Source organism: Nanorana parkeri, unplaced genomic scaffold (assembly GCF_000935625.1).
Source record: "Nanorana parkeri isolate BGI_ZX_2015 unplaced genomic scaffold, ASM93562v1 scaffold2216, whole genome shotgun sequence".
NCBI classification, from domain to species: Eukaryota; Metazoa; Chordata; class Amphibia; order Anura; family Dicroglossidae; genus Nanorana; species Nanorana parkeri.
The window spans coordinates 40,815-64,618 of NW_017308484.1; the positions used below are offsets into that span (position 1 = coordinate 40,815).

Genomic DNA, 23,804 nt, shown 5'->3' on the forward strand with positions numbered 1-23,804 from the left:
TTTGAGAAAGAAATGATTGTGCACTTTGGACCAATCATAGATTCCTTATGTATGTGAATGAGACTAGCTAGGATAGAGAATGAGAGGCCAGGGACAGAGAGGGGGGAACCGTAGGAGGTCTATCTTGGGGAAACCAGAGAGAGTCCAAACATTTCACACCCGCTAGGACTGGAAATATATCATGTCTGGTTGGCTAGTTATATTGTATCCAGTTTTTTATTATTATTATTATATTTGTTGGACGCATTGACTTTTGTTTGTTAGATATACAGTATGTCTTCCATGGTGTAGGAGCTTTGTCATTTGATATTTGCTGTGTGTATTGGTTATATGATTAAAGGGCGGCAAGGACTGTCAAATGTTGTGTAATATTTCCTTATCTATAATCATTCTGTGCATATATAATTCTGCCTAAAATAAGTTATATTCAAAACTCCAGTCCATGATGTGTGTTTCTTAGCTGTCCATCTCCTTTCAAACAGGAAGATGTGGCATTGATTAATAATACGGATATTATTTATTAATATTCATATTATTATTTATTGGAATCAACCCCATTTTCTAACAGGGATACTAAGTTCCCCCGCACCTTTTAATATTGTAAGTGAACTACAACACAGCTTTGGTATGTCATGTCTGAGGTCAGCATATATTTGTATCCATTAAAATGATATAGATATGGCCTCTGTAAGTCCTCATTGTCTACAGTGCTGCTGAATATGTGGGTGCCGTATACAGCAATAATATTAGTAATGTACTGATAGAGAAAAGCTTTTAAGTTTATATAATAATAGTGCTGGAATTATATAAAGGTAGTTGCAGTTTTTCATGGTATGAAGTCCTCGTAGATTCTATTTGTTTTATTTTACATATTTCTTCTCTAAAAGTAACATTCTCTGACATTAATATCCGGTCTATCAGTGATAAATAAGAGCATATTGTGTTCTCTGTCACATCCTTTACCGGAGTCAGAACCCTCTGCATGTGTCAGGTATGAGGTGTCTGGAAGAAGAGATAGCAATTCATTCACAACTATCAGAGATATTGGCACATTCCTTTCACTATGCTGAAGCACTTGTTGCTGTTGGCTTTGTGTGTGGCACACTCCAAATGTGACACTCAGAATTCTCTCCACAGATGTGATCTCTCAATCATGAATTATACATTTGAGTTCAAATATTCCCAAGAAGGAGACGTCATCATAGGAGGAATATTTGCTGTTCATTCTGCAGTGACAATGTGGAGATATGTCGGAAGCTTATATTACAATGTCATATGTTCAGCGTAAGTTGAATATCAAGTACTGTACTTTACATAAGATCTATAAGGTTGTGACCACATAGAAGGCTTATTGTGTCATTAGAGAGAATTTACAGTACTGACACTATCTGTTTACATTGGGATTTTTTTAATTTGGTATAAGTGGACAAAGGTTAACGTTTATCTAAACCCAAAAGCAAAAACGTATCAATGTTCCTTTTTTTGAAAATTGATAAAACGGAATGCAGCCTGCCCCCCTATTCAGCCATCTAATGACAGGTAAGCTGCAACATTTCTGTTCTTGGGACCTACTGAAATCATTGTCATCATGTTGTAAGTGATAAGAAATCTCTCTAGAGGAGTCCCAAATATAAGTGAAAACTTGACAGGGATTTGAGTACATTCCAATTGCATAAAAAAGATTGGCCTTACTTACACTTTAATGTGATGTCGTTTTTGTACATTGTGCTCCACTTAAAGTATGTTTTGCCTGATGAAGGGACCCTGTGCTATGATTATGTATCACATAAAGATGCATTGATTTAGGAATTTGAAGTGCCAGTGGCTTATCCTCTCCTTCAGACACCTTTCTATCAGAACAACAAGAGACGGCCTCTGCTCCCCATGTGCATCAATGAGCTTGTGGCCACACATGACCCTATCGCTGGGTCACCAGTTTTCTTTCCTTGGTCCTGACCACTGCAGACCGGGAACATCCCACAAGAGAGTTCTGGAGTTGCTTTGGCCCAGTTGTTTAGCCATAATAATTTGGTTCTTGTCAAAGTCACTCAAACCCTTATGTTTGTCAATTCTTTCTACTTTCAACTTCAGGGACACAATTGCTGACTAATATATCCCCCCACTTCCAGGTGTCATTGTAATATACCCCCCCCTTCCAGGTGTCATTGTAATATATCCCCCCACTTCCAGGTGCCATTGTAATATATCCCCCACTTCCAGGTGTCATTGTAATATATCCCCCCACTTCCAGGTGCCATTGTAATATATCCCCCCACTTCCAGGTGTCATTATAATATATCCCCCACTTCCAGGTGCCATTATAATATATCTCCCCACTTCCAGGTGCCAGTGTAACCAGATAATCAATGTTATTCACTTCACCTCTCAGTGGTCAGAATGTTACAGCTGATCGATGTATATTGGTAAATGAACTTGAATTTTATTCCTAAAGCCATTTTATTGATGTTTTTGCAGCTCTAACACACTGGTCTGTTTACAGAAAAATGTTATCAGACCCCACAATGTTTTTGGTAAGTGTTTTTGCAAAAATAATTCCCTTTTTTGTCAAGGAAATATTAAATATTACACAGTCAAATTGTATTTACAGCCAAAGGGTTGAATCTCTTGAATCCTTTTCACATATTTTCCCATTTCTCCTTACCCCTTTTGAATGAAGCCTGTTGATTTTAATAGCTAAAGCTGAAATTTATATCTCAGTCCTATCTCTTCTATACACCTCAATCTGTGGTTTCAATCAGACAGAAGACGCCTAATGACATGCATCTCTTTCTATGCTCTCTTTAGAACACATATAATGCTTTTTGAATCCTGTATATATGTTCAATGAACCAGATATTGATGCAGAAAAAGTGGAATCATAATAAATTGTTTTATAAACTCTGGCATTTAGATCTGGCATGGCAAATCCCACTCTGTGTTTCTATTTATAGTGTTCACCAGAGAGAATACAGACATCTCCTGGCTTTTATCTTTGCTATTGATGAGATAAACAGCAGTCCAGATATTCTGTCCAATGTGACTCTGGGATATCATGTGTATGATTCTTGTGGACATGTGAATAAAGCCACAAAAGATGTTCTGCAGATCTTGTCTGGACATTCCAAGACAGTTCCAAATTATTCCTGTATGGTGCGGGGTACAGTGGCTGGTTTCATCGGAGACCTCCAATCAGATACAACTCTCCAAATGGCACAGCTTTTGAATCTCTATGGTTATACACAGGTAAGATATTCAGACATTGAAGACATATTGCTCATTATCTGTCTATGTTTATATACTGTATGTTGAGAGCAGGGAATGTTTTGAGATTGTCAAATCAAAGCTTACATCTCTTTACCGTTAATGTTTAGAACATTTTTGTTAACATTTCAGAAAACAATGTGTCCATAAACTACTGGTTCTCTCAGACAACACCAGACAAATCCTTAAATACATTTCCCCACACAATCCAAAACTAGTAAAAAGTTTGAAATTCACTTTAATGTAACAACCATTTGTTCTTTCTTTCTAGATTAGTTATGGAGCTAGAGATACTTTACTAAGTGACAGAAAGATGTTTCCAAACCTTTTCCGGACAGTTCCAGATAATGAGATGCAATATGTGGCCATAGTGAAGTTACTAAAAAGGTTGAAGTGGAACTGGGTTGGGATCATTACATCTGATGATGAATATGGAGAGAGGGAGATCCAACAACTCAGCAAACAGTTAACTAATCATGGAATTTGTATTGCATTTAAGATCATGGTGTCTGTGAAGAATCATCATACAATCCCTCTAGATCTCCAGACATCAACCACTGAAGTTCTTATTATTTGTGGCTCAATTAGCAGAACTTATTACAAGTTTTTGTGGGGTAGTGTTCCTTATCATATGGATAAAACATTTATACTTCCTAATTCTTGGTCAATGGACACCGATTTTTTTTTTATCAGTAACTGCAGCTTGGTGTTTTCAAGTCCTGATCTCTCAATAGTGAGAATGGAGGAATATTTTAAAAGCGTCAGCCCCTCAAGCCGCCCAAATGACCCAATGCAGGATGATATTCTCATAACTGAATACCGCTGCTTTTCAAGACATCCAATGAAGAACTTTCTGATTCCAGTGACGCTTCTCTATCCCCTTCATAACTGCACTTTTGAGAGTATTGCAAATCATTTATATTTTCCTGATGATAAAACTCCTTATAGAGTGTTTCTTGCAGTCAACATATTGGCTCAAGCTTTGCATGACATATATCTCTCTTTACAAATAAAAGAAAGGGAAAGTGAGGTGAGGTTATCTAGCGTTGTGCACAAGGTGAGTGTATTCAACTTAAATAACGGTAAATTGTCCCTTAGACCATTCAGATCATAGTGCAAGTGCCTGTGCAAAGGAGACTCCCAACCCTCATGAACTCACTTTTGTTGCAATCCATTTCATGTGGCACCTCTCCTTTTATTTTTACACTATTACATAAAAGACCATAATGTACAGCTTCACCTTCTTAAAATAAAACAATATGTATATTAAATGTCATTAATTTTACCTCTGATACATGAGACTATTATCCTTTACCACTCAACAAATAAAACACTGTTGTAAAAATGACATAATGTAATATATAAACCCTTATTTGCACATTATACATATGTGTGAATGATAGTTCCTTTGAGTTTGAGCACTGTGATATATATGATGTACTATGAATGGAATTTAGTGATTGGTTTCTTAGATTTGCAGGTCACTGACTAAATTGCTAGACTGATGATTGCTATGAATCACATCCAGGGCTAGATTTCTCACAAGGCCACTGAGGCCTGCCTAAGGGTGGCAGGGTGTAGAGGGGCAGCAGGGGTGTGGAATTTCCATTGCCCTACACCCGGGACATGCAGTTCCAGGCATCAGATGGGTAGTTTTTTCTACATTTAGCCGTGCTGCGGGCAACCAAGGGTAAATGTAGAGTGAGGGAAGCTGCAGCTTGTTTTGCACAAGTGATCTTGGTGATGCAAAATCACTTGTTATTAGCCTGCTCATCAGTCCTCCCCCACTGCCCCCCCTCCATGGCTGCCCCTGTCTCCACTGTCCATCTCCCCACTGTGGTTTCTGGGTCCTGGGACCACAGCACCATGTCAAGGTAGCTCAGAAAGGAGTGCGGGAAGCAGAGCATACGTCCATTCCCCGCTCTGCTCTGTGTAAACAGTAAGACAGGAGAACTGTATTCACAGCATTTCCATCTCAGCTGTTATAGGAGAGGCAAAGTGAAAAAAAAAAAGAAATAAAGGAAATTGATAAAAAGAAAAACATTATAAAATAAATAAAAATTAAAAAGTAAAATATATCAAGAAATAATATTTAAAATAAAAACCAAAAATTATTAAAATTACAAAAATTTTCAAATATGTAAACAGATAAAAAAAAAACCTCTTCAACTAAGACATTAATTACTATTCAAGTGAGAGATAAATATACCCACATCCAACATTGCCACGCGATGCACTAAACAAAGACCTCAAAAGTGCAAGTACATAGGATGTATAAGTTCTCCTGGGGATCCAGATTCAAAACTATTCCCGCTGTTCATCTCTGCCAAGGATCTCTGCACTGAGCAAGGTGGAAGATCCAATCACCCCCCACTCTTCCGTTCTTGGCCTAATATTCTAATAGAATGACTTTATATATGTTTTTCATTATCTCTAATTACCAAGCTGACCACACAGATATCAGTTCAGATGAAAATAGGAGAGACCACAAAAATCCCAACAGTGTGAAAGTTTAGGGATATATTATATATATATATTATCGTGCATTACAATGCGACAGGCCATTAGGGGGTACAGCCAAAACCAATGTCAGTACAGCCCACTGACAGCGGAGCAGGTGGAGGAGGAGGAGACCAGTGCCCAGCAGTGCCGATCCTGCAGCGGGAGAGGCCTGGCCCCAGCAACACCAGTCCGACAGTGGGAGGGGTCAGGCCCCAGCAACACCTATACAGCTGTGGGACAGGAGCTGGTCCAGCGGTGAGGAAGGCTAGGCCCAAACAGTTGCCGGTAAGGATCTGCATGTTCAGGGACCCCGACCAGCACACCTGAGACTCTAAAGAGTCCACCATAGAGTCTCAAATAAGCTGTGCAGGATCTATGGTGTGCTTTGCAGGGTGACCTTCAGGTGGGCTGCGTGGGATCTCAGGTGGGCTCTGCAGGGTCAAAGGTGGGCTCTGTGGGGTCTCAGGTGGGTCCCTAGTCCAGTGCATTGCTTAGCCCAGGGTCCAGAGCATTACTAAGTCCAGAGTCCAGTGTGTTAGTAAGTCCTTAGTCCAGTACATTACTAAGTCCAGAGTCCAGTTGTTACTAAGTCCTGAGTCCAGTGTGTTACAAAGTACTGAGTACAGTGCATTACTAAGTCCAGAGTCCAGTGCATTACTAAGTCCGGAGTCCAGTGCTTTGCTAAGCCCAGGGTCCAGAGCATTACTAAGTCCAGAGTCCAGTGTGATACTAAGTCCAGAGTCCAGTGTGATACTAAGTCCAGAGTCCAGTGTGGTACTAAGTCCAGAGTCCAGTGCATTACTAAGTCCAGAGTCCACTGTGTCACTAAGTCCAGAGTCCAGTATTGCATGTCCATATCATTCATTAGTCCATCAGGTAACAGTTTCATCTTAATATCCTTTGGTGCTGGTAATGCCCACAATGTGGTGATCACTTTCCAAACATTAAAAAAGTGTCCAGCAGCAGACCGAAAATCTTACAGCCAAAAGCACATGGTGAGGAGCACCTGATGTGGCTGGTTCTACTGTGCATGTCCACATCCCTCCCTTATACTCTGTATAACACAGGACAAACAAATGACTCCTATTTAGGGCAACAAGCTCTATGTAGTAGCCAGTATTGATCACTGCCATGTAAGGCCCTGTTCACACCTGAGTGGCAGTGTTTCAGGCTTTTTTTAATGGTTTTAGAGCATTTATGTGTGTTGAGCTGCATTTTTCAAATGTTTTGCCGTGCATTTTTCAGCTTGTCCATTATTTTCCCAATGTTCTTTGCAGAGGATGGCTGGCTCTTGAGCAACAAAACACTCAAAAAATGCACAATAAGGCTTGTGTTGTGCATTTACAGGCATTGCCATTACAGTCTGTGGGGCCAAAAGTGCAGAAATCTGCAGAAATGCAGCTTATGTGCTTTTACCATTGACAGTTTTGATACAGGTGACAAAATGTTTTGGTGTGAACAGCAGCCATTGATAAGCATTACATTTTTAGGTTGAGCATTTTAGTGCTTAGCCCTTTCAGCTATAAAATGCTTATGTGTGAATGGCGACTTACTCAGACCATCCATTGAGATTATTGATTATATCAAGTGTAAATACAGGGGGAGAGGATAAAAAGAAAGGTAATGGATGCACAGAGGCACAGAAACAAAATGTGCCACCTTTTACCCATGTTTATATTTGTTACAGAATGTTACAGAATAATATCCATATAGGAACACAGCCTCAAATGCTTAAGAGGTCTGAGAGCCACCATCAATTACCAGAGAGCAGTACCTTAATTTTGCTACCATAAAAAAAGACCCTCAGTTTTAACTTATGATGTATTTGGGTGAAGGGTAAAGCATTCATGAATCCTAAATAACTATTTAAAAAAAATAAAATCGATTCAATATTGCTCCTCAATGTACTCATATTCAAAGGGTGATTACCTTTCACCTTTACATTTTCGAGGGAACTTATTGTGACATGTAGCAAAATGGACTGCCACAGGACTTGACAATGTCTCCTCCACGTGGAGTAGGGAATAACCTGCTGTTGGCGTATTACCTTCTTTTATAATTTACACATTTAAAAAATTGGATCCCATAACTATGTGTAAGGAAATATTCTTTGATTTATTATTAAAATGTTCACAAATTTAGCAAGTTCCAAATTGGTCTCACTCCATTCTATTAAAACATCATCCATATCAAAAGGGCACCACAAAATGCCACTGAAGGGAATACCATACTCTCCACCCATCATCCAATATGTAAAAATGCATGTGCCATAGCTACTTGCTGCTTCTGATGATTTGTTCTTCCATCAATTATAAGAAATTGTTCATCAGTAGAGATCACTTCAGGTTTGGACTGAAACTGGTCAGAACCTAAGCTCCTCTGAACAAGGAAATGTCATGGGCACTACTATCCAATAATCCAAGGCTGGGCATTCCTTGCTTTGCAGCTGAGGTAAACAAAGGGGCGAAATGCTTGTGCTGATGTCATTTACTGACTGACTTATAAAAGATTCAGAAAATGCACTCAATTCAGACAGACAAAAGCTAGTATGTATAAGACATAAGAGAGTTCGTAAGCCCCCTAATGGGAGTTGCAGCTCCATCATGAGATACAAAACAGACACAAATAAAACAACACTGGCACATCTTACTAAAGGATCCCTGTCTAAAAATGAATATTCCTACTACCCAAAAGTGCCATTTTAAGTGCGCTGAACAATAAAAAAGCGATTAGCCCCAAGTAACCCTAACCCTAAAACCAAAGGCCACATAAACTTAATCATCATGCAATATAATTAAACACTTCCTCTTCTCCCGTCTTTAAGAAAAATAACACCCGATGATGTGCAAGGGAAAAAAAATGGATTTTTGTTTGCACATTTTTGGATGATTGAAGGCAGCAGCACTTTACCTCATTCATTAAGCTAAATGCATTTTTTATTTTTAAAGTGAGTTTTCTCAATGCAGAGGGAATTTTTACTTAAAATTAATTCTTAACCCCAAAATCTAAATTTTTATATATTACAGCTCTCCAATACTTAGATTTGGTGGATGCATTAGTTTTCCCCCTTTACTGTTACCTGTGATCTGTCCAGTAAGTTTGTAATTTTTCAACTGCCTTTAACTAACCACGCTGTCTTGTAAAGGTGGAAGTTAGAGGGACAAAACATTTAACAGTGACAGGGGTGACTTCCATGGTCAGCTTTTATTTTTATTCATTCTTACTTTTATTCATTTATGTAAAACATTTACCGAAAGGAAAATAAATAAACTGTTGCTGTACAACTGCTTAAAATGTGTTAGCTGTAGTTCATATTTAAATTGTTAGTCAAGCCCACCTAAATCTGCTACAGTATCACCCTACTCACATGCTGACAATGCTACTGTCCAATGATGGACATTGTAGTGGAGCCACCCTTAAGGTGGCCATACACTGTACAACCATCGCAAGACCTCAGTCTTGCGATTGTTGTAAAGTGATTTAAAAAACGTACGATCTGCCCATCTTGGACAGGCAGATAGTACTCTCGATCATCGCAAGCCCGCCCCCCTGAGGGGCGGGCTTCCGATGACCGCAATGCTGAACGGGCAGTGGGCGCGTGCACACACCGGCCCATTCGGCATTTGTCTCCCAAGCACCGTTCAAACCAGCTGAAAATCGTACGATTTCAGGCTGGTTTTCTAGCGTGCTCCTTAGACAAAAGGCGTGCGACCGTACAGTAGAAACGGTTGCACGTCTTCGTTCACACTGCTTGATTCTCGTACGATCGCCGGATTTCCCGCGATTCTCGTATGAGAATCGAGCAGTGTATGGGCACCTTTAGACAGAAAGTGTGTTACTGGCTGGATCACCAGCTGCAAATAAAGGAAAAAAAACTAATGCAGCCACCACATTTAAGGATTGGTAAGCTGCAAAATATTACATTATTGTTTTTGGATTTAGATATCCTTTAACTTTGGTATTCGTTTCCCAAATTAATTTTCACCACATTCACTTAGCTAAGTAAAAGTTGCCTTTCAAATTAAAAAAAATAATTTTAAGTAAACAAATCAGGGCCCATGCATTCCATGTTGTTCTCCTGAAGAAATTGAGAAAGGAAACTGTCCAGCTTAGAATTAGACCCAAAGCTTCAATTTCACCCAGACACACACGTGAGAAAATTAGGCAATATGGATACAAAGTACTCAAGGGTTTTCCCTTTGAAAATAAAATTTGCCTACATTGAATAACATTAATTTATTGGCATGTTGTCCTTTTTAATTTTCTAGTTTTATAAGTTTAATAAATGTATTTCTAATGATTTATATTCTTTGTTATCTTAGGTCCCAAGAGGTCGATGTTCTGAGGAATGTCTTCCAGGGTTTAGAAAAGCTCTAAGGGAAGGGTATCACATATGTTGTTATGACTGTGCTCCGTGTTCAGAGGGAGAAATATCAATCCATTCTGGTAATCTTTATGTTCCTGGAAAACTTAAAGGGAATGTATTTCAGTTTTTAAAATATTTACAATGAATAAGAAGTTCTCTTTTTTGTCCAGTGTGACCATTGATACCTTTAAAACAAAGTATTACCATGGACATACAGTCCTAATTTTATTGTGCAGTTTTGCCTGTTATATTGATACCAAAATAATGTTTATGGTACAAATCATGAAGAAGCTATATGCAAAATTTAAATAATTAATGTTTTGTGGTCATCAAAATTGATAAATAAACCCCTAATAACAAGTCCCAGCAGCTACACATGTGGTCATGGACTAAGCACAAAAGGGCTGTAGGACATTCCAGGCATTTCCTAGCTCCTTAACCACTTAAGGGCAAACAAAGTCTGAGGTGTTGCATATGCTTCCTGATTATGTGATCAATTGATTCGGTCACACTGATCATGAGATCTGTAGATTTTTAATACCAGCATCCAATTGTTACTCTGTGACTGGGCGCAGCCAGTGACATCATGGCCACAGTGCTGTGGGAGCATGACTGAGCACACTTCCCAGTGACACATATATGTGGCAGCATGGCATAAGAATGCTACATATTTGCATATGGCAGGAAGCAGTTAAATTAATAAACAGGCTAGTTTCTGTCAAGAGAAGAGGAAGTATACTCACATCTCTGGTGGCCCATGACTCAGACCTCCCCTTTGTTGCAGCACTGCAGCACCCATCAGTCTAAGGCATTGATTAATTTCAGGGTGTTGGATGCTTCTATCTCCCCACTTTCTTTCCCCCCACTGCACATTGACACCTTTTTCCATCCACTGTGTTACTGTTGAGTCCTAGAGAACATGGGGTTTGGAGGATGAAACCATAGTGTGTGGAGAGAGACACATGCTGCTGGCATTCCCAAAAGTGTTCAGCTTCAAAGAGACTGAATGGAGGATGCAATGCTTGAAAAGTTAGGAGTCATTGGCCACTGGAGAGGTGAGTATCCTACCTCTTGCAGGGAACTTGTCTTTTTATTTGCTTAAAGGTGTGATAGCGACATTTTAACTGGTTAATAGTATGTAGTCTTCAATCCAGTAATTGGGAAGGGCTCTAGCCCCCTTTTAGCCTGTAAAACATTGTATCACATTGTATCATTTGAAGCTGTGCTGATAGAAGGTTGTTTAATGCAGTCCTCACAGCAGCAGTTCATCTATGATCACAGGACTTAGCTGAAGGTTTTGCTCAAGGCAATTTGCATTTGCTTTTTGGCCTCTTTTGCAAACTCACAGTGCTCTTGGAAATCCTTTACAATATATTAAAAGTTTATTTTTAAAACACATTCTATATGATAAAGAAAACCAAAGTTAAACCACAGTTAAAAAGAAACACAACCACAATAACATTGACCCCAGACTATTATAGCTTCTTGTCGAATCTCAGTATTTTATTCATGTAAATAAATAAATACAATTATTTTATTATATATTATTTATAAAGTATTTGTCATTAGACTGACCTAATGCTTCCCGAGTCATTGACCTTCTGATATTCCTCTGACTTTACAACTCACAATCCTTTACTGGGTTGGTTGCCAAGAAAGTGTTGAGGTAGAAGACAAAAAAACAACTAGCACTTTCAGAAGGAGGTCAGCAGTGGCAGCCAAAACAATTCTCCCACTATTGGCCCTATTCACACTGCTACAGTGCATTTTTTAAATGGTACTGTGCAATTATTGCATGCTATTGTGCAACAAATCTATCGTGCATTACAATGCGACAGGCCATTAGGGGGTACAGCCAAAACCAATGTCAGTACAGCCCACTGACAGCGGAGCAGGTGGAGGAGGAGGAGACCAGTGCCCAGCAGTGCCGATCCTGCAGCGGGAGAGGCCTGGCCCCAGCAACACCAGTCCGACAGTGGGAGGGGTCAGGCCCCAGCAACACCTATACAGCTGTGGGACAGGAGCTGGTCCAGCGGTGAGGAAGGCTAGGCCCAAACAGTTGCCGGTAAGGATCTGCATGTTCAGGGACCCCGACCAGCACACCTGAGACTCTAAAGAGTCCACCATAGAGTCTCAAATAAGCTGTGCAGGATCTATGGTGTGCTTTGCAGGGTGACCTTCAGGTGGGCTGCGTGGGATCTCAGGTGGGCTCTGCAGGGTCAAAGGTGGGCTCTGTGGGGTCTCAGGTGGGTCCCTAGTCCAGTGCATTGCTTAGCCCAGGGTCCAGAGCATTACTAAGTCCAGAGTCCAGTGTGTTAGTAAGTCCTTAGTCCAGTACATTACTAAGTCCAGAGTCCAGTTGTTACTAAGTCCTGAGTCCAGTGTGTTACAAAGTACTGAGTACAGTGCATTACTAAGTCCAGAGTCCAGTGCATTACTAAGTCCGGAGTCCAGTGCTTTGCTAAGCCCAGGGTCCAGAGCATTACATTAGTAAGTCCTTAGTCCAGTACATTACTAAGTCCAGAGTCCAGTTGTTACTAAGTCCTGAGTCCAGTGTGTTACAAAGTACTGAGTACAGTGCATTACTAAGTCCAGAGTCCAGTGCATTACTAAGTCCGGAGTCCAGTGCTTTGCTAAGCCCAGGGTCCAGAGCATTACTAAGTCCAGAGTCCAGTGTGATACTAAGTCCAGAGTCCAGTGTGGTACTAAGTCCAGAGTCCAGTGCATTACTAAGTCCAGAGTCCACTGTGTCACTAAGTCCAGAGTCCAGTATTGCATGTCCATATCATTCATTAGTCCATCAGGTAACAGTTTCATCTTAATATCCTTTGGTGCTGGTAATGCCCACAATGTGGTGATCACTTTCCAAACATTAAAAAAGTGTCCAGCAGCAGACCGAAAATCTTACAGCCAAAAGCACATGGTGAGGAGCACCTGATGTGGCTGGTTCTACTGTGCATGTCCATATCCCTCCCTTATACTCTGTATAACACAGGACAAACAAATGACTCCTATTTAGGGCAACAAGCTCTATGTAGTAGCCAGTATTGATCACTGCCATGTAAGGCCCTGTTCACACCTGAGTGGCAGTGTTTCAGGCTTTTTTTAATGGTTTTAGAGCATTTATGTGTGTTGAGCTGCATTTTTCAAATGTTTTGCCGTGCATTTTTCAGCTTGTCCATTATTTTCCCAATGTTCTTTGCAGAGGATGGCTGGCTCTTGAGCAACAAAACACTCAAAAAATGCACAATAAGGCTTGTGTTGTGCATTTACAGGCATTGCCATTACAGTCTGTGGGGCCAAAAGTGCAGAAATCTGCAGAAATGCAGCTTATGTGCTTTTACCATTGACAGTTTTGATACAGGTGACAAAATGTTTTGGTGTGAACAGCAGCCATTGATAAGCATTACATTTTTAGGTTGAGCATTTTAGTGCTTAGCCCTTTCAGCTATAAAATGCTTATGTGTGAATGGCGACTTACTCAGACCATCCATTGAGATTATTGATTATATCAAGTGTAAATACAGGGGGAGAGGATAAAAAGAAAGGTAATGGATGCACAGAGGCACAGAAACAAAATGTGCCACCTTTTACCCATGTTTATATTTGTTACAGAATGTTACAGAATAATATCCATATAGGAACACAGCCTCAAATGCTTAAGAGGTCTGAGAGCCACCATCAATTACCAGAGAGCAGTACCTTAATTTTGCTACCATAAAAAAAGACCCTCAGTTTTAACTTATGATGTATTTGGGTGAAGGGTAAAGCATTCATGAATCCTAAATAACTATTTAAAAAAAATAAAATCGATTCAATATTGCTCCTCAATGTACTCATATTCAAAGGGTGATTACCTTTCACCTTTACATTTTCGAGGGAACTTATTGTGACATGTAGCAAAATGGACTGCCACAGGACTTGACAATGTCTCCTCCACGTGGAGTAGGGAATAACCTGCTGTTGGCGTATTACCTTCTTTTATAATTTACACATTTAAAAAATTGGATCCCATAACTATGTGTAAGGAAATATTCTTTGATTTATTATTAAAATGTTCACAAATTTAGCAAGTTCCAAATTGGTCTCACTCCATTCTATTAAAACATCATCCATATCAAAAGGGCACCACAAAATGCCACTGAAGGGAATACCATACTCTCCACCCATCATCCAATATGTAAAAATGCATGTGCCATAGCTTCTTGCTGCTTCTGATGATTTGTTCTTCCATCAATTATAAGAAATTGTTCATCAGTAGAGATCACTTCAGGTTTGGACTGAAACTGGTCAGAACCTAAGCTCCTCTGAACAAGGAAATGTCATGGGCACTACTATCCAATAATCCAAGGCTGGGCATTCCTTGCTTTGCAGCTGAGGTAAACAAAGGGGCGAAATGCTTGTGCTGATGTCATTTACTGACTGACTTATAAAAGATTCAGAAAATGCACTCAATTCAGACAGACAAAAGCTAGTATGTATAAGACATAAGAGAGTTCGTAAGCCCCCTAATGGGAGTTGCAGCTCCATCATGAGATACAAAACAGACACAAATAAAACAACACTGGCACATCTTACTAAAGGATCCCTGTCTAAAAATGAATATTCCTAATACCCAAAAGTGCCATTTTAAGTGCGCTGAACAATAAAAAAGCGATTAGCCCCAAGTAACCCTAACCCTAAAACCAAAGGCCACATAAACTTAATCATCATGCAATATAATTACACACTTGCTCTTCTCCCGTCTTTAAGAAAAATAACACCCGATGATGTGCAAGGGAAAAAAAATGGATTTTTGTTTGCACATTTTTGGATGATTGAAGGCAGCAGCACTTTACCTCATTCATTAAGCTAAATGCATTTTTTTATTTTTAAAGTGAGTTTCCTCAATGCAGAGTGAATTTTTACTTAAAATTAATTCTTAACCCCAAAATCTAAATTTTTATATATTACAGCTCTCCAATACTTAGATTTGGTGGATGCATTAGTTTTCCCCCTTTACTGTTACCTGTGATCTGTCCAGTAAGTTTGTAATTTTTCAACTGCCTTTAACTAACCACGCTGTCTTGTAAAGGTGGAAGTTAGAGAGACAAAACATTTAACAGTGACAGGGGTGACTTCCATGGTCAGCTTTTATTTTTATTCATTCTTACTTTTATTCATTTATGTAAAACATTTACCGAAAGGAAAATAAATAAACTGTTGCTGTACAACTGCTTAAAATGTGTTAGCTGTAGTTCATATTTAAATTGTTAGTCAAGCCCACCTAAATCTGCTACAGTATCACCCTACTCACATGCTGACAATGCTACTGTCCAATGATGGACATTGTAGTGGAGCCACCCTTAAGGTGGCCATACACTGTACAACCATCGCAAGACCTCAGTCTTGCGATTGTTGTAAAGTGATTTAAAAAACGTACGATCTGCCCATCTTGGACAGGCAGATAGTACTCTCGATCATCGCAAGCCCGCCCCCCTGAGGGGCGGGCTTCCGATGACCGCAATGCTGAACGGGCAGTGGGCGCGTGCACACACCGGCCCATTCGGCATTTGTCTCCCAAGCACCGTTCAAACCAGCTGAAAATCGTACGATTTCAGGCTGGTTTTCTAGCGTGCTCCTTAGACAAAAGGCGTGCGACCGTACAGTAGAAACGGTTGCACGTCTTCGTTCACACTGCTTGATTCTCGTACGATCGCCGGATTTCCCGCGATTCTCGTATGAGAATCGAGCAGTGTATGGGCACCTTTAGACAGAAAGTGTGTTACTGGCTGGATCACCAGCTGCAAATAAAGGAAAAAAAACTAATGCAGCCACCACATTTAAGGATTGGTAAGCTGCAAAATATTACATTATTGTTTTTGGATTTAGATATCCTTTAACTTTGGTATTCGTTTCCCAAATTAATTTTCACCACATTCACTTAGCTAAGTAAAAGTTGCCTTTCAAATTAAAAAAAATAATTTTAAGTAAACAAATCAGGGCCCATGCATTCCATGTTGTTCTCCTGAAGAAATTGAGAAAGGAAACTGTCCAGCTTAGAATTAGACCCAAAGCTTCAATTTCACCCAGACACACACGTGAGAAAATTAGGCAATATGGATACAAAGTACTCAAGGGTTTTCCCTTTGAAAATAAAATTTGCCTACATTGAATAACATTAATTTATTGGCATGTTGTCCTTTTTAATTTTCTAGTTTTATAAGTTTAATAAATGTATTTCTAATGATTTATATTCTTTGTTATCTTAGGTCCCAAGAGGTCGATGTTCTGAGGAATGTCTTCCAGGGAGCTAAATGCATTTTTTATTTTTAAAGTGAGTTTTCTCAATGCAGAGGGAATTTTTACTTAAAATTAATTCTTAACCCCAAAATCTAAATTTTTATATATTACAGCTCTCCAATACTTAGATTTGGTGGATGCATTAGTTTTCCCCCTTTACTGTTACCTGTGATCTGTCCAGTAAGTTTGTAATTTTTCAACTGCCTTTAACTAACCACGCTGTCTTGTAAAGGTGGAAGTTAGAGGGACAAAACATTTAACAGTGACAGGGGTGACTTCCATGGTCAGCTTTTATTTTTATTCATTCTTACTTTTATTCATTTATGTAAAACATTTACCGAAAGGAAAATAAATAAACTGTTGCTGTACAACTGCTTAAAATGTGTTAGCTGTAGTTCATATTTAAATTGTTAGTCAAGCCCACCTAAATCTGCTACAGTATCACCCTACTCACATGCTGACAATGCTACTGTCCAATGATGGACATTGTAGTGGAGCCACCCTTAAGGTGGCCATACACTGTACAACCATCGCAAGACCTCAGTCTTGCGATTGTTGTAAAGTGATTTAAAAAACGTACGATCTGCCCATCTTGGACAGGCAGATAGTACTCTCGATCATCGCAAGCCCGCCCCCCTGAGGGGCGGGCTTCCGATGACCGCAATGCTGAACGGGCAGTGGGCGCGTGCACACACCGGCCCATTCGGCATTTGTCTCCCAAGCACCGTTCAAACCAGCTGAAAATCGTACGATTTCAGGCTGGTTTTCTAGCGTGCTCCTTAGACAAAAGGCGTGCGACCGTACAGTAGAAACGGTTGCACGTCTTCGTTCACACTGCTTGATTCTCGTACGATCGCCGGATTTCCCGCGATTCTCGTATGAGAATCGAGCAGTGTATGGGCACCTTTAGACAGAAAGTGTGTTACTGGCTGGATCACCAGCTGCAAATAAAGGAAAAAAAACTAATGCAGCCACCACATTTAAGGATTGGTAAGCTGCAAAATATTACATTTTTGTTTTTGGATTTAGAAATCCTTTAACTTTGGGTATTCGTTTCCCAAATTAATTTTCACCACATTCACTTAGCTAAGTAAAAGTTGCCTTTCAAATTAAAAAAAATAATTTTAAGTAAACAAATCAGGGCCCATGCATTCCATGTTGTTCTCCTGAAGAAATTGAGAAAGGAAACTGTCCAGCTTAGAATTAGACCCAAAGCTTCAATTTCAACCAGACACACACGTGAGAAAATTAGGCAATATGGATACAAAGTACTCAAGGGTTTTCCCTTTGAAAATAAAATTTGCCTACATTGAATAACATTAATTTATTGGCATGTTGTCCTTTTTAATTTTCTAGTTTTATAAGTTTAATAAATGTATTTCTAATGATTTATATTCTTTGTTATCTTAGGTCCCAAGAGGTCGATGTTCTGAGGAATGTCTTCCAGGGTTTAGAAAAGCTCTAAGGGAAGGGTATCACATATGTTGTTATGACTGTGCTCCGTGTTCAGAGGGAGAAATATCAATCCATTCTGGTAATATTTATGTTCCTGGAAAACTTAAAGGGAATGTATTTCAGTTTTTAAAATATTTACAATGAATAAGAAGTTCTCTTTTTTGTCCAGTGTGACCATTGATACCTTTAAAACAAAGTATTACCATGGACATACAGTCCTAATTTTATTGTGCAGTTTTGCCTGTTATATTGATACCAAAATAATGTTTATGGTACAAATCATGAAGAAGCTATATGCAAAATTTAAATAATTAATGTTTTGTGGTCATCAAAATTGATAAATAAACCCCTAATAACAAGTCCCAGCAGCTACACATGTGGTCATGGACTAAGCACAAATTGTTATCTTAGGTCCCAAGAGGTCGATGTTCTGAGGAATGTCTTCCAGGGTTTAGAAAAGCTCTAAGGGAAGGGTATCACATATGTTGTTATGACTGTGCTCCGTGTTCAGAGGGAGAAATATCAATCCATTCTGGTAATCTTTATGTTCCTGGAAAACTTAAAGGGAATGTATTTCAGTTTTTAAAATATTTACAATGAATAAGAAGTTCTCTTTTTTGTCCAGTGTGACCATTGATACCTTTAAAACAAAGTATTACCATGGACATACAGTCCTAATTTTATTGTGCAGTTTTGCCTGTTATATTGATACCAAAATAATGTTTATGGTACAAATCATGAAGAAGCTATATGCAAAATTTAAATAATTAATGTTTTGTGGTCATCAAAATTGATAAATAAACCCCTAATAACAAGTCCCAGCAGCTACACATGTGGTCATGGACTAAGCACAAAAGGGCTGTAGGACATTCCAGGCATTTCCTAGCTCCTTAACCACTTAAGGGCAAACAAAGTCTGAGGTGTTGCATATGCTTCCTGATTATGTGATCAACTGATTCGGTCACACTGATCATGAGATCTGTAGATTTTTAATACCAGCATCCAATTGTTACTCTGTGACTGGGCGCAGCCAGTGACATCATGGCCACAGTGCTGTGGGAGCATGACTGAGCACACTTCCCAGTGACACATATATGTGGCAGCATGGCATAAGGATGCCACATATTTGCATATGGCAGGAAGCAGTTACATTAATAAACAGGCTAGTTTCTGTCAAGAGAGGAGGAAGTATACTCACATCTCTGGTGGCCCATGACTCAGACCTCTCCTTTGTTGCAGCACTGCAGCACCCATCAGTCTAAGGCATTGATTAATTTCAGGGTGTTGGATGCTTCTATCTCCCCACTTTCTTTCCCCCCACTGCACATTGACACCTTTTTCCATCCACTGTGTTACTGTTGAGTCCTAGAGAACATGGGGTTTGGAGGATGAAACCATAGTGTGTGGAGAGAGACACATGCTGCTGGCATCCCCAAAAGTGTTCAGCTTCAAAGAGACTGAATGGAGGATGCAATGCTTGAAAAGTTAGGAGTCATTGGCCACTGGAGAGGTGAGTATCCTACCTCTTGCAGGGAACTTGTCTTTTTATTTGCTTAAAGGTGTGATAGCGACATTTTAACTGGTTAATAGTATGTAGTCTTCAATCCAGTAATTGGGAAGGGCTCTAGCCCCCTTTTAGCCTGTAAAACATTGTATCACATTGTATCATTTGAAGCTGTGCTGATAGAAGGTTGTTTAATGCAGTCCTCACAGCAGCAGTTCATCTATGATCACAGGACTTAGCTGAAGGTTTTGCTCAAGGCAATTTGCATTTGCTTTTTGGCCTCTTTTGCAAACTCACAGTGCTCTTGGAAATCCTTTACAATATATTAAAAGTTTATTTTTAAAACACATTCTATATGATAAAGAAAACCAAAGTTAAACCACAGTTAAAAAGAAACACAACCACAATAACATTGACCCCAGACTATTATAGCTTCTTGTCGAATCTCAGTATTTTATTCATGTAAATAAATAAATACAATTATTTTATTATATATTATTTATAAAGTATTTGTCATTAGGTCTAAAAATATATATTTTTAAATCTTTTGTAAAGGTCAATAGGATAAAAAATATCTTGTAAAGTTATGGATTTAAAAACATTATTTAAGAAATTATTTAAAACAAGTTATGTTTATGATACTCCAGCTAAAAGCCAGATCTTCTCATTTCTGGTAGGTGAGGTAACCGAGGAGTGTCCTTTCTCTGTGACTCTATAAGTAGTCTGTGTGATCTGATCTCCCTGATCTACTTCACAACAGCATCTGTTATGTGAGTGTGTAGAATGGATAGTCCTAGCTTTTAGCTCTCCTTTTTCTGGTTTTGTATGATATATTTATGCATTTGTAACATTTTGTTTCCTGGTTAAAAATAAAACACACACACACATACACCTATCAGGATTCTTAGGCACTCACACATGGTGAACTAGATGGACCTGTGCTTTTTTTTAACCTTGTCAACTACGTATCTATATAAATCTTGAATGACTGATTTGAAGATTATTGCTTTTCTGCAGGTAGCTGCTGTCAATCACCTAGTAGGAGAGGTAACACTAAAGGTGGCCATACACTGTACAACCATCGCAAGACCTTAGTCTTGCGATGGTTGTAAAGTGATTAAAAAAACGTACGATCTGCCCATCTTGGACAGGCAGATCGTACTCTCGATCATAGCAAGCCTGCCCCCCTGAGGGGCGGGCTTACGATGACCGGAATGCTGAACGGGCAGTGTGCGCATGCGCACACCGGCCCATTCGGCATTTGTCTCCCGAGCACCGTTCAAACCAGCCGAAAATCGTACGATTTTCGGCTTGTTTTCTAGCGTGCTCCTTAGACAAAAGGCGTGCGACCGTACAGTAGAAACGGTCGCACATCTTCGCTCACACTGCTCGATTCTCGTACGATCGCGGGATTTCCCGCGATTCTCGGACGAGAATCGAGCAGTGTATGGGCACCTTTAGAAAGACACTTGATGTTTTTGTGTTTATCTCAATACAATCAATCTTTAACCCCTTTGTCCCTACAATATGATTTATTTTGGTTAATTCAATAAAGACAATAAGATGGTTCACTTTGCAAATAAATTCTCTCTTCATGTAGTGAATGTGGTGAAAACTGTCTTTGCAAAGAATACCCAATCACATGCAAGGAAAATTAAAACAAAATAGTATTTTTGCTTGCACATGATTGGTTGATATAAGTCAGCAGAGCTTCACCTCATTCAATTAGCTTAAAGAAAATTCCCCTGCAAAGTGTTAATTCCCTTGAAAAGTGAACAGTCTGTTTGACTTTAGTAAAAATACCCTGATTAGTAAGAATACAAAGTGTGCCTTGCTGGGAGAAATTGAATTTACCTTCCTGCTGAGAACTAGGAATGCACATATGTTTGTGTTCTGAGTTTCCATACCCACTGTCTGTTGGAGAGATGAGTCATAGAGGTATTTTCAAGTTAACTGACACATACCAACACTGGTAAACCATGCCTGGTCATCAATACACTCTGGTCACATACTGGTCAGGACACCATCTGCAAGCAGTTTGCATGTTCTCCCTGTGCTTGTGTGGGTTTCCTCCGGGTGCTCCAGTTTTCCTCCCACACTCCCAAGACATACTGGAAGGTTAATTGGCTCCTAAATAAATTGGCCCTCATATGTATGCATCTAAGGCTGGGCACACACCTTACCTTGTAAGTTACTTCAAAAAACGTACGATCTGCCTATCTTGCATAGGCAGATTGTACTTGCGATGATCGCAAGCCACGCCCCCTGAGGGGCGGGCTTCAGATGACCGCAATGCCGAACGGGCAGTGTGCGCTTGCACACACCGGCCCGTCTGGCTTTTATCTTACGAAAATGCTACAGACCCGCCGAACATCGTACGATGCTCGGCGGGTTTTGAAACATGTTCGTAAGTTTAAAGTCGTGCGACCTTACAGTAGTAAAGGTCGCACGGCTTCCACACACCTTACGATATCCGTACAATCGCGGGATTTCCTTCAATTATCGTACGATTATCGTAAGGTGTGTGGGGACCTAAAGATAGAGACCTTAGATTGTATGCTCATTAAGCACAGGGATTGATGTGAATGTACAACTATGTAACGCACTGCATAAATTGTTGGTGCTATATAAATACCTGTAATACATAAATAAATAAATAAAATAAGGTTGGGTGTCAGCATTCATTGTACATTATGCACATTTTTCAGTATATGTTTCTTCTACAGATAGTGAAAACTGCCAGATGTGTCCTGCAGATCAATGGCCTAATGAGGCTAGAAATATTTGTGTTGCCAAATGTTATGAATATTTGTCATATGAGAAGGACATTATGGTTCCATTGTTTTCTGCATCTTCAGTCATATCTTCCACTGCATCTCTCTGTATACTTGGATTATTTGTTTGGTTTCGGAGCACTCCCATAGTCAGAGCCAATAACAGGAACCTCAGCTTCATTCTGCTCTTCTCTCTCATGCTGAGTTTCCTTTCTGTGTTCCTGTTCCTTGGACATCCGGTGGATATAACTTGTATGCTACAACAAGTCTTCTTTGGAATTGTCTTCACAGTCTCTCTGTCTTCTATCCTAGCCAAAACCATCATGGTTGTTATTGCTTTTAAAGCCACCAGACCTGGAAGCTCCTGTAGGAAATGGGTAGGAGTCAAACTTCCCAATACAGTCCTGTTGTTCTGCTCATTAATTCAGGTTATGAATGGTGTTTTCTGGTTGTCCATATCTCCACCATTTCAAGAGTATGACATGCACTCTTCTCCCGGGAAGATCATCATTCGGTGTAATGAAGGGTCAGTTATCGGGTTCTACTCTGTGTTGGGTTATATGGGGCTTCTGGCAGCTGTGAGCTTTGTTCTGGCTTTCATGGTGAGGGCATTACCGGACAGTTTTAATGAGGCCAAGTACATCACCTTCAGCATGCTGGTCTTCTGCAGTGTCTGGATTGCCATGATCCCGGCCTATCTGAGCACCAGAGGAAAGTATACAGTAGCTGTGGAGATATTTGCCATACTGACCTCCAGTACTGGAATATTAGTCTGTATATTTTTTCCAAAATTGTATATTCTACTTTTTAAACCTGAGCTGAACACAAGAAAATCCATGCTGGCAGGAAGAATGATATGAAATATTCTGATCTTAATACATGTATGCTGGATTTTTTTGCTTGTAATGGCTTTTAAAGGATTATTTTCTCTTTTCCTATTATTTATAATATTATTCATAAAATAACAGGATTATAGTCATGTATTCTTGGTAACTGAACTTATCTGACTATTTATTAGACTAGAAATTGAAATAAATGATAATGGTTATTAAGAAATGAATTAAAAGATAAATGTACTTTAAAACAAAATGAACGTATCCTTTTTGTCCTCTTCGCTTGACTTAACCTACCACACTCTCCCCCTCCTCTTATGCATACTTACCTAAATGTGATGGCTGTGGATCTGCTGTTTACATTCGGTGGAGATAGTCTTCATTGTCCTGACCAAGCTTGCATATAATTGCCCCATAGCCTCTTGTAGAATCTGAGAATCTGTCTAGGGACTGTGTCCTAAGGCTGGAGACAGTCCTATAAAAGTCTATAAGGCTGTATTATGCAGGTGTGGCCAGGACAGTAATGATTTGCAGCACTGGATGTAAACAAACTGCATCTTCAGTTGTGGGATTGAAGTGAGTATGCATTTTTGCAGAGGAAGGGGGAGAGGGGATCAGGTTAGGTCAGGGGAAAGAGCAAATATTAGTAATGTACTTTGTTTTAAAGTGCACATAATCTTTAATGGAAATTAGATAAGCAGAGATTCTGTCACCAAAAACGTTATGCAATTATATGCTGCTTCTTCCATTTGTATTTAAAGTTAAATTAAATAAAATAGTTATACTTTTTAATATATGTTGTTGCTTCTCATCGTTGCTTATGTGGA

General features: G+C 39.5%; 1 protein-coding gene across 1 annotated transcript; it reads left to right on the forward strand.

Moving 5' to 3' along the window:
• The first annotated feature begins 1,153 nt into the window (after nt 1–1,153).
• On the forward strand, nt 1,154–23,004 carry LOC108801103 (extracellular calcium-sensing receptor-like). The gene is made up of 5 exons (XM_018573051.1): nt 1,154–1,284; nt 2,952–3,243; nt 3,533–3,772; nt 18,278–18,401; nt 22,097–23,004. The coding sequence occupies exons 1-5, from the start codon at nt 1,154–1,156 to the stop codon at nt 23,002–23,004; spliced, it is 1,695 nt and encodes a 564-aa protein (XP_018428553.1).
• Nucleotides 23,005–23,804: the final 800 nt, after the last annotated feature.